Source organism: Opisthocomus hoazin, chromosome 5 (assembly GCF_030867145.1).
Source record: "Opisthocomus hoazin isolate bOpiHoa1 chromosome 5, bOpiHoa1.hap1, whole genome shotgun sequence".
NCBI lineage: Eukaryota > Metazoa > Chordata > Aves > Opisthocomiformes > Opisthocomidae > Opisthocomus > Opisthocomus hoazin.
This window is the reverse complement of record NC_134418.1, coordinates 7,342,203-7,353,153: the sequence shown is the minus strand read 5'-3', so window position 1 is coordinate 7,353,153 and position 10,951 is coordinate 7,342,203. Positions and strand designations below refer to the sequence as shown.

At 51.3% G+C, this 10,951-nt stretch overlaps 2 protein-coding genes across 5 annotated transcripts in view; one reads left to right on the top strand and one right to left on the bottom strand.

Moving 5' to 3' along the window:
• The first annotated feature begins 200 nt into the window (after positions 1-200).
• On the top strand, positions 201-1,865 carry MRPL35 (mitochondrial ribosomal protein L35). Its single transcript, XM_075422141.1, has 4 exons — positions 201-422; positions 527-698; positions 1,123-1,267; positions 1,505-1,865. Exons 1-4 carry the CDS (start codon positions 395-397, stop codon positions 1,691-1,693), a joined length of 534 nt encoding a protein of 177 aa, XP_075278256.1. The 5' UTR covers positions 201-394; the 3' UTR covers positions 1,694-1,865.
• Positions 1,866-4,382: 2,517 nt separating this feature from the next.
• Positions 4,383-10,951, bottom strand: part of REEP1 (receptor accessory protein 1) — a 67,549-nt gene continuing 60,980 nt past the window's right edge. For 3 of the 4 annotated variants that reach the window (XM_075420315.1, XM_075420316.1, XM_075420317.1), the window contains 2 exons: positions 9,081-9,220; positions 4,383-6,644 (listed from right to left, as the gene is read on the bottom strand). In XM_075420315.1, coding sequence (XP_075276430.1) covers positions 6,573-6,644; positions 9,081-9,220 — 212 coding nt within the window. In that variant the 3' untranslated portion in view covers positions 4,383-6,572. Of the gene's footprint in view, positions 6,645-9,080; positions 9,245-10,951 lie in introns of those variants that run through there. The other variant, XM_075420319.1, reaches the window with a different exon arrangement.

The window sequence follows — 10,951 nt, the reverse complement described above, 5'->3', positions numbered from 1 at the left end:
TTTCCGCTCCACTGGGGGCGTGGCCGCTGCCGGCGGGGAGCGACGGGCCGCGTGTCCAATCAGAGGGGAGAGAATGGGCCGTATGCAAATCTCACATCCCGCCGCTCGCGGCGTGGCCTTGCCGCGGGGCGGGCCCGGTGGGGCATGCGCGGGAGGGGGATCACGTGGAGGGCGTGGTGACACTGTGTGGAGCCGTGCGGGGCGGGGAGACGCTATCACCGGTCCCGCGGGGAGGCCTGAGGCGGGCTCGGGCCGCGGGACCCCTCGCAGCGAGGGCGGGCCGGCCGGAAGCCGCCCCTGGCAGCGCCCCGCTGGGCGTGGAGTGGCGTCGCGCCCCGCCCCGCCTTCTGCGCGGAGTGACCTTCGCCGGCTGCCGTAGCCGGGGCGCGGGGAGATGGCGGCGGCGCGGGGGGCCGTGGCGGGTCGGTGGCTGCGGGGAGGCGGCGGGCGGGCGGGCGGCCGTGGCGGGGGCGGTTGAGGGAGGGCGGTGTCGCGCGGCGTCCCCTCAGGCTGTGGCTCTCCGCAGGGCTCCTGGCGCGCTGGGCCCCGCGGGCCGCCCGCTGCCCTGGCGCGGGGCCTGCGCTCTCCGGCCTCTCCGCCCGCTGCGCCAGGCGGGCCCCGGCCCCGGCCTCGCTGTGGAGACCGCGGCTGCCCTGGTGGACCCCGCCCGGAGGGAGCAGCCCCTCGCTCCTCGGCAGGTACCGCTTCGGGGAGAACGACACCGAGCTCTGCGTCTGCGGGGCTGCCGGGGCGGGCGGGCCCTGGGCCCCCGGTGCTGGGAGCGGGGGCGGGCCGCGGGCCTTGCGGAAACCCCACTCGGCGTGGGCGCCGGTGCCGCCGAGCAGCGTTGTAAAAGTCATTGCTGGGTGTCAGGGGCGGCTCTGCAGCGTGTGACCCCGTCAGCCGGCGCCAGCAGCCGCTCCGTGCGGGGTTGGTACCCCCGAGGTGAACCTCGAGCAGAGTTCAGGGCCGCGGTTGGCGTTGGCAGCCGCGCAGCCAGGAAGGGGCGTGCTGCAGCGAGCTCCCGTTAACTGATCTTTTATGCAAAAGCCGGTGGGTACTTTTACAAGAAGATGTTTCATTGCTCTCCCGTTCTGTCCCTGTTCTGGGGGGGTGTTTCAGCGTCGCATCCCTGCTTCCCAGCATCCTGCCGCAGCCGGCCAGGACTCTCACTTACTGTAGCCTACGGAAGGGAAAGAGGAAAACCGTGAAAGCTGTCATCGATCGCTTTCTCCGGCTGCACAATGGCCTGTGGGTTAGGAGAAAAGTAAGACTTTTTTTTTTTTTTTTTTTTTGTAATAAAAGCGTGTTCTTTACAGTCAGGAGGGCTCATTGTTCTCCTTCCCTTAGAGGGCAGCAGCTAGCCGGCAAGTTAAAAAAACGCTCCAGTGACTCCCATCTTCCTGCAAGTGGGGAATTTGTCCTGGCTTGCTTGTCAGTACGGCTGTGTGCCTGTATCAACAGCCACCCGCTTCAAAATTTTCCGTGTGTTTGCTTCCGGCAGGCTGGTTATAAGAAGAAACTGTGGAAGAAGTCGGCTGCCCAGAAGAAGCGTTTGAGAGAGCTGACGTTGTGCACCCGAACGCAGTGTAAGCTGCTTGATAAAATGACCACTTCTTTCTGGAAAAGAAGAAATTGGTACGTCGATGATCCCTACCAGAAGTACCACGATCGCACGAATCTCCGTCTGTAGAAGTCTTGGCTTCGTTTCTGCATCTCTGTAGGACAGAGGTGGTTCATGTGGTATGGACTTCATTTTAGAACATAAATCTGCAATGCCTGTTACTTTTCTAAATAAACATGTGCATATCATCTGATCAGAATTGTGGGTGTCAGTGCCCAAAATAAAGGAATATTGAAGATTATTTTGAGCTGCGGTTTGTATTCTACTTAGCAGAGGTTGCGCTGGTCACCTGCATGTTCTGACGGCTGCTGGTGTCCTGTGTTTGTGTGTAACATACGAACATGGATGAGTACAGTCTAAACATCGCTAAAATGAACAATTCATCATGTTTAATCTTAAAATTTTTCAAAGAAACATGTTTAAATAACCCTAGGATGCATTTTGCTGTGTCCATTCTCATTGGTGGCTCACTGAATGGAGTCTCCTTGCTGCCTGTCGCGGTACCAGATAAAAGTGTCTCCATGCTAGAGAGCACAGAACAAAAACGGTGTTTCATGGAGTTTTTATAACTGATTTTGAAATATATTGACCACCAGACTTCCTTGCAAGGCTCATATTTTGTATCCTGCGTTGGTTTTTGAGTGGCAGAATATGTTCTTTGGGTCCTACGCTACCTCCTCAAGCAGTCCGCTCCGAGTGTTTTTATTCCTGCTTTAAGCCTAACCGCACCTCGCGCTGCAGATCGCTGGTCACGCCTATAAACGGAACAGAGCCCAGGATTCAGCGCGGGGTGCTGCTGGCACGCACAGCGCAGCTCACCTCTGGTTTCACTAACGGCTGCGGCAGAGGCTTTCTCTCCAACGCTGGCGCTCCAGCGAGTGTATGAAAAGCAGTTGCTTCCAGCAGTAGCTTCAAAGCCTTCACTAATAATTAACCTGTTATTAAGCAGACAGTCCCGGGTGATCGGCGCCAGAGCCACCTGCAGAGCAGGGGCGGCTGGGCTGCGCGAGGCCGCAGCGTTTCAATGAATTCACTACTTACTCCCAGTGTTCAGTAGCTGTATTTTTTTTTTTTCCAGTTCATAATACAGAAAGACGTTCTGAAGGACATGCAGCACTTGGTGAATACATCTATGTACAGTCAGCCAGAATTGAGATAAAAATAATACAGCGATCAAAGAAGTTACTCTGGCCTGCCAGATACATTGAACAGACTAAAGAGGTGTTATTTTTTTTTCTTATTTTTTTTTTTTTAAAGAAAAGATTAAGACTTTATTCCAGATGTATATCAAGCAGCATAACAAAACCAGCAAAACATCAACCCTTGGAATACCGCTGTAACGGCCGTCCCTGTGAGGCATTAAGCGTCTCATTTCATCACAGATCTTTTCTACTGATCACAGCAAAGAAATCACATCGAGTGCACAATTAATGACCCGTAAATGGTTTATCTAAACGCAAATCCCAACGTTTCTCTGCTACTTCAAATGCGGTGTGAGATGCGAAATGGGTACCCGAAACGAACAGCGAAAAGGGGACTGTGATGAATGAGCGTTCGGTCACGAGCAGAGGGGTCCCCTCGCTCCGTCAGAGCGTGGTCGGCGGCAGCAGGTTGTTCACACCGGGGCAGGGAGCGCCGGGTCTCTCCAAGCCATGTTCTCCCGCTCGTTAGGGACACAGAACCTGATTCTCGTTCCCCTCCGTGCTGGGTTTGCATTTGCACAGTTCAGGTTAGCGTGGGATTGAGTCCAAGGGGACAGTGATAGACGTGAAGTCTCTTTTCTCTGATGGTGTCCTGATCCGGCGGTTGGCGACGGCTGCAGCTGCGCTGACACTGGCTGCTACGGCCAGGCAGGAGCCCTGGAGGCCTGCACTGAGCCGCTCAAGCTCATGCTCATCATCGAGGTGAGTTTATGGGAAATGGGGGAGGTAACTCAGGGGCCCGTTTACCACGGGCCGTCTTCAGCTGCAGTTTGCTTTCCCTCAGCCTCAGTTCTTCTTGCTCAAAATGACGCAAGTTTCACTTCAGCCTGGTGCTGGGTAGGGCTGTGTTTCCTAGGGCCGGCCGGTTCCTTTCCGGGCTACGCGCTCCAGGCCATCTCCAAGACACCGGGAGCTGCCCCGCAGGACTGACCGTAGACGCCAGCTGCCTGACAGGCCCCAAGTCGGGCTTTTCTTCCTTCAGCCAGACCTGTCACTATTTCAAGCCGTCAGCTGGCAGACTGCTTGCTGCTGGGAGGAGTAGTGGGCGAGCGGTTAGCTGGCTTGCGCCCCGGGAGCCCGAGCTGGGGGGGGGGCTGAGAACTCCTCCCCAACACCGAGAACTGCTCCTTGACACCAGGAACTGCTCCCGACCACTGAGAGCTGCTCCTCGCCATCGAGAACTGCTCCCACCACCATCCGTGCGTCCCCTCTCTGCGCAGGTCCTGCCAACCCTGCTTGGCCAGGCGTGGTGAGGATCAGCGCGGGAAGGTGGCTCCTCAAATCGGGCTCGTTCCTTGGCAGAGGCTCAGGAGGAAAACTGCAACAGAAGCCTGGGTGTCTGGCGTTTATTCTGACTGAACGCGCGTAGCCAAGGAGGGAAGTGACAGACCTGGGGCAACACCTGCGAACAACCTGCGTGCGGGAGGCCAGGAACCAAGAGCAAACGACCGTTCTCTTCCGGATACGGTGCTACAGCACTATGGGGACGTGGTCAGGCATTCACATTTCTTGTCTATCTCCACACAAATGTACAGCTCCGTTGATAAATTAATACATTTTTGCCAGAGATATGAAAAGGTTTATTTTTCTCCTTTATACAGTGAATGTTTTGAGAGACATAAGGCAACTCCCTTGTCAACAATTTCACCTCAGCACTTAAGAAATGCTAAACAGTCAAGTTTACAGTACAACAGCAGATTAGACGCACATTTAATAATTTCAGTGAGAATCAATGTTAATACAGCATGTCTGAGAAGAGAATTTGCCAGCTGTTGTGTAGCTCTATGCTGTTGGGGTTTTTTTGGCATAACTGAGTGCAAACTTGTCAGCTTCTTTTTTATCTTACGGCAGCCCGTTGCATAGCAGGGAAACACAGCTTGCTTGCAACACGATTTTATTTTCTGCTAACACTACAGGCAGTTTTTCTATTTCTTTTTAATGTTTGCCAAAAGAAATCAAATAAACTCTAAAGCTGCTTAAAAATAAAACACACAAGCTTAGCTCCTCAAAGCTTTCGCTGAGTATCTTCCAAGGACTGACTCTTCTGTCAGTGCCATTTGGACAGGTTTGTTGGGATTTTTTCAGTTGACTTTCTGAAGACTTTTTCCTTCTTACCCATTGCAAAATATGACTGAACTAGCAGATGTCAAGGAAATAAAATTCTCATGTAATGAGGCCAAATACTGTGGCAGACACAGGAAATACCTGCTTGCTTTTCCCACTTCCTAGCCAGATCAGATAAACATTTGTGCGTGCGCATGATTTATTTCTCTCTTCCCCACATACGTAGGAGGCTCCGGGGGAAGCCTCAGGGATCCATCAGGCAGGGACAGCCAGGATGTCGATGCAGATCCGGCCGAGAAAAGGTTTCAAAGGCTGCTTCAGATTCATCTCTGAGCCTGACAGACTCCAGCCGGCTGCTGGCACCCTGGACTGCTGCACCTGAACCAGATGGGATTAACAGCACTGTTCATCAGCAAGCGCGTGTGCTGATCCGTTAGTGACGGCACGTTCTACGTAACGCTAAATGTTTTTCTAGTCTATGTGACAGGTCCAAGAGCAAACACAAAGGGCCACGTAATTAACTTATGTGTGAATCTCACATGCTCAACACTTACAAGAGACACCAACTTGAAGCACAAATACACAAACCCTACCACGTCTTCCTCTTCTTTTATATTTCTCATTTATACACGGATACAAATACATCACTCCATCTGTTCTCGTGGTTCTAACCAAACTCCACGCTAGAGGCGAAACTCCGGGCTTCGAACAGCAGCTCAGACCTAGCGCCCTGCTCTGCTCACACGAGTGAAACGGCAGCACCCCGCCAGGAAAGCCGAGCACTGGGACTGACGCTGCTGCAGGCAGGGGAGAAAGGTGCCTTTTCCCCTGACAGTGCGTCACTAAAGCCATTCTAACTTCTGTTGCTGCAGCTTTACAAGCCTGGCTTGCTCACACTTTAAAACTGGCAGCAGAAATTTGCCACAAGCGATACGATCTGGTTCTTCTAGCTGCCATCGTTTTCCACACAATACTCTCCTGGCTCAGGCTGATCAAAATTAAGACTCCCTCTTCATTACATCGTTGAAACCATTTATTTTCTCTTGTGTGTCTCTTCCTCGTCCTCTGTAAGTGGTTCTGTCCCTGTGGTTTTTAGCACAATGATTTTTCTCAGAACACACGATTTACTTGCAGCAAGAGAAACAGAGCCGCAGCTCGGCTTTCGGTAATGAATCTTCGACATTTTGTACAGTCAAAGTACTTTGACGTTTGTTACATCATTCACAGTCTTGAGGAGGAAGGGAGGAAAGAGAAATCCATGGCTTCTGCAAATCCACTTCATTAATGATAAAGCCATAAATAAATACACTGCCAATGTATCATGATGAGTAACTGATTATTTTTGTTTCCGCTGTGCATTCACAGAGCTAGAGCTATGCAGACACAAATGAGAACTGTAACGGTACAGCCTCGCAGGATTAGTGTGAGGGGGCGTACACTCTGCAAACGAAACAAGGACTCTTCACCCGCAGGCGTCTGCCAGACTGTCCTACCCATGGCGCGGACAAACGCGAGAAGCGTGTGACAGAAGGGTACAGAGAGAGGAGAGAGAAAGGCCGTGCCTACAACGCTGTACATCAAAGCACATCCATCCCGCTGCTGTTTCCTACGTTATGAACGAGTAGCTCTTTAAGGCAGAAGAGACACATTCTGTGGATCTTGGTGCTATTGGCTCATTGCACTCACATTGTTTCGGTGGCAGAGGACGAGGTACTTTTCTTCCTGAAGCGAGGTCTAAGGGTCCTAGGCGGTGCCTGCAGCAAAGCGAGAGAAAACCTCAGTGGCGTAATAAGAAATGGTTTTTCTTTCCTTAAAACTCACCCATCTTTGCGGCACCTCTGTGGCAATGACCCTGTTCCTGGCATAAGGTGATGGAGAAGCAGATCTCGCCCCTGAAGATCATTAATGAATGACCAGCTGAGGACTAGCCACCCCTTTAAGAAACCTGTCGTAGCCCTTTACCCAGGTTACACCAATACCTTCCTCTTTGGCACGTGGCTAGAGGTGTGGCGAAATATTGCTAATAACATAACGGTCAAAGAAGGCAGGACAAACTGGTGCCATTTACAGCAGCTCTTGGATCAAACTGGGAGCAGAAAGCCAGCTCTGGTGTCTCCCAGCCCACCCTGCACTGTCCAACCCAGCCGCAGCCCCTCTGAGGGTACAGCTCAGTGGGGCATCACGAAGCCGAAGCGGGAAAACACACCGGGCCTGTAATTCTCACAAGGCAGAGCTGCTTCAAAAGATCGGCCTCTCGCCTGGGAGACCGGCCAGACTCAGTCCGTTGAAATCCCTCTGGGAGGCAGCTATGGCAATTCTGCCTTGCAGTCAGCTGATGCAGGGCTTTAAAAAGGAGCCCTGAGCGCCCAGGAGGAGCCAGGCCAACTCCATGACATTGGTTTACTGCGATTTACCCCGTTCCCCAGACGGAGACAGAAATTAGACTAGCAAACATAAAAAACCCCCTAATCTGCAGTGCATACTTCTCTCAGAAGAGCTTTGGCATTGAGTTGTGTCCTGCAAGCCTCACTATAAGAAATGATGACCAGATGTTGTAGAGGAGGCCTGTCATAGCATCGTGTAACACTGCAAGGCCTGCTAAGCTCTTCTACTCCATTTACATAAATACCCAAAGCCTTGTTTTCTTCAGCAGCATCAACCTAGTTACCTGTAAGACTATGACAGGGTCTTACCATTCCATTCGTCAGTGAGGACTTTGTCATTTCTATTTCATAGGACTTTCCAACCCAAGATCATGCTGCGTTTCCACATTCCTGTGATGCAGCAAGGTGTAAATATCCATATAGATAAGGAACTGCAGAGCAGCGAGTTTTTGTTTAGACTCCATCTAAATCTCCATCTCTTCCAGCTTGCCCATGGGCCGAGGCAGTTTCTTGTCGAGATGGGATCAATCCAAAACCCCACCCCACTGTCCAAGCCTGAAATCCTACCCCAAGTCCCCACTATGAATCCCCAAAAGCCCAACAGACCTGGATGGGACAACTGCATCCAGAAAGGCACAGCTGGAAGAGAAAAGCTGAGGAAGAAAGCTGCTGTGTGTGGCAGGCAGGGATCCTGCACCACACCAGACTCCATAGCTGCTGGCTCTGAGTCGCTCCCTGTAAAGCAAGAGCCCTGGGACACAGCTGGACAACTAGAGCAGTACCTCCTGCAGCCTGGGAGAAGGCTGCTCTTTGGGAAGCCAGATGGCTCTTAAAGCAAAGCAGCCATTAACTGCATAGCAAAGACTCTAAAATCAGGAAGGAACAGCTCTGTCTCCTCTGGGAGGTCACTTGACAGCTCCGAGAGCAGCTACAGAGGCTGCACCTTTCCACGGCAAGAACAGAGCAGCCCAGCTTTTGGCGAGATCCCCCCGAGGGAGGATGACCCACCACAAGGTCACCCAACTGCTTACCGAACCACTCTGCTCCCGCTCCCTCACACTGAGCCAAGGGAGGGTGGAACAAAGCCAGCTGCCCCATGGTAGAGATCTGCCAGCTCGGATCTGAGAGCTGCTGGCGGTAGCTCCATGCCCCCTGCCCAGATCTGGAAGGAGTCTTTGCCTACAGCATCTCCCATGGAGGTTTATTTCCTTCACAATAAAATGTTGCTAAAATTGCTTTTGGCAAACCACAGTGTGAGATCTGCGTATCCTTTAATTCTTTATTTCCATCAAGCAACTCAAAGCGTACTTCTTAATACAGTGCCCGATCCAAAAACCTGTCAAAGTCACGAAGGATGAAGTGCTGCTGGCTTCGGTGGGGTTTGGCTAGGTGCAGACTCCAGTGAGAGGGACCGGGCTCCGAACTGTTCTCACGTTAACTATTCTGCCTTGGGGGTGAGGATGTTTTCCTCTACAGACGTGAAAGATCAACTAGCAGTTGATATCCAAATCTTCTCACCCAAATATTTCCACATGAGCACATGGTTGAGAGCTTAGGTCCGAGTTTTGCCATTCAGATCCCACTCTGAAGCCCCGTATAGCTGCTGTCTCCACCAGCACTAATTCAGACTTCTATCAGGAAACCCACTCATGCAGGAAAGTGAGCGAACCCGCAGCAAGACCCACCCCTGAAAGACCAGAAATACTTTGTTTGGACTCAAGTGTTTTTAGACCAAAGAGAGAAGTTCATTCAGTTGAAGATTCAAGGAATGTCATAGTAGGAGGAGCCTTGACAATATGGAAGTACCTCAAGGGGCTGATCCTTCTTTTTGGGTCTTTTTTTCATGGATGCACAATCCAATGAACCGTTCTCTTCATCATCTGAGAACACAGAGCCTTTTGTTTCCCAGTTTGCCTCAGGTGGCTTTTCATATTTATTGTCCACACCTATTTAACACGGCCATTTACAGTCTAAACGTGAAGACAAAGGATGAGGAAATCAGTGATGGTTTGATTCACACTCTGCCAAATGCCACCTCACTGCAAAGCCATGCATCTTGCAGGGATTAACAGACAGAAGGTTCACACATCACACTCTAGAAACAGCAGCTGTAGGGTTAGAAATCAAAAGGCTTTTGTTTATGAAGCCATTATAAGCTCTATTTGGATTATTTTACATCGAAATGAGACTAGATTCACAGCTTCTGGTGTTCTGGAAGTTGACTCTAGAAAGAGATTTTTTTGTCTGGCTCAGGGACAGATGAAATAGCTGCTTTCTTGAATCACCGACTCCATCCATAGTTCTTGCATCTACTGCTTCCAGAAGGACTGTCCTTCAGAAGACACCAAAGGAGTGCTGAAGCCCTCTGGACAGTACGGAGAGAGCTGCCTGGGATGCAGAAATACGAAACACAGCAGCACAAATTGACTTGAAGCTGAGAGAGCTCAAGCCGAGAACCCAGTCTAAGTTGCATGGAAGTGACCCAAAAGCTTCTTCAATGGGCACTGAGCAGACCCTCAGCAGCGGGTGTGTTGCTGCAAGACCAGAGCGGGGAAAAGTCTCTCCTCCGTGACTCCGGAGTAAATCTTACGGATCATTAACTCCACTGATGGATCTGAAGGCTGATGATGGCCCCATGACTGCAGACCACCAACACCTGCTCGGTGGTTCTTATCCTTGTGACTTACGGCAAGACCTTTGTGGGACTGCTCACGTTGCACAGCGCAATCCATCTGCTGCCTCAAATCCAGACAGGGAAGAAAGACAGTATTTTTAATGGACAGCCCAAAGCAAGAGGCACAGCAAAGGACACCCAGAGTGACCAGGCTTTCTGCATCTCCACAGACAGTTTCTGATCAGCAGGGCTGGAGCTTGCTTTGTTTGACTGATAAGCATTTTTCATTCTGAAACATGTCAGGAGTAGAAGTGTTTGCTGTTTAGATGGCATTAACCACAATTATTGTCTCTATGCTTAGACTGTTGTATAAACAGACACAGAAATAATGCTCTGTGCTGCTTGTCTCAGCCTGGCTGTAAGAGTCTGCTGGACCAAAGACCAAAACCCAAAGACTAAACCCAAAGAGGATTCTTAAATGTCTAATATTTATGAATCCATTTAGATCCTTAAAGCACACAAGAACTGAATTCTCCAGCAGCTCTTTCAGCTGGGTAACGGAGAGACGCAGGGGCAGTGATCTGGCTACAGCAACACCACGGGTTGCGAGCGGGCTCTCCCCAGTGCCAAGTTCAAGTCAGCAGCCAAAGGCTCTCAGCCCCTGTGTCCAGCCCACAGGATGCGGCTGCTGCTCGACAGAGCGGTGCACGCCTCCTCTGGCCGCTGACCCTGTGTCTCTACCCCTTTGTCACCATTTGCATGGGCAGGCTGGAAGCCACCATCGCAGGTTTCCAGGAAGAGCTGGAAGTTGACTTTGCCCCAGCTGTACTGAAAATGCCGAGAGTCGCATTGCAGAAGGGCCCGGGATAATGCTGGATTGTTTTTTTTCTATATATGCCTGTGGGGTTAAGCCTGCGCTGTGGGAAGAATTAAGTGGTCTCTAGGCCACATGGCAAATCAGCTTGGGAACATTTTATTTTAATTACTATTTTATCCTTCCACTTGGGAAGTGAGATATTCAGGAGAGGCCTAGCTTAGGTCATCTTGGATAGGGGCCTTGGTC

What these genes read in the sequence shown, in the direction of transcription:
- MRPL35 (XM_075422141.1), top strand. Translation starts at nt 395, where the DNA reads ATGGCGGCGGCGCGGGGGGCCGTGGCGG. An exon ending in GGCGCGGGGGGCCGTGGCGG is followed by an intron (nt 423 to 526) that starts GTCGGTGGCTGC and finishes GGCTCTCCGCAG; the next exon opens with GGCTCCTGGCGCGCTGGGCC. An exon ending in GCCTGTGGGTTAGGAGAAAA is followed by an intron (nt 1,268 to 1,504) that starts GTAAGACTTTTT and finishes TGCTTCCGGCAG; the next exon opens with GCTGGTTATAAGAAGAAACT.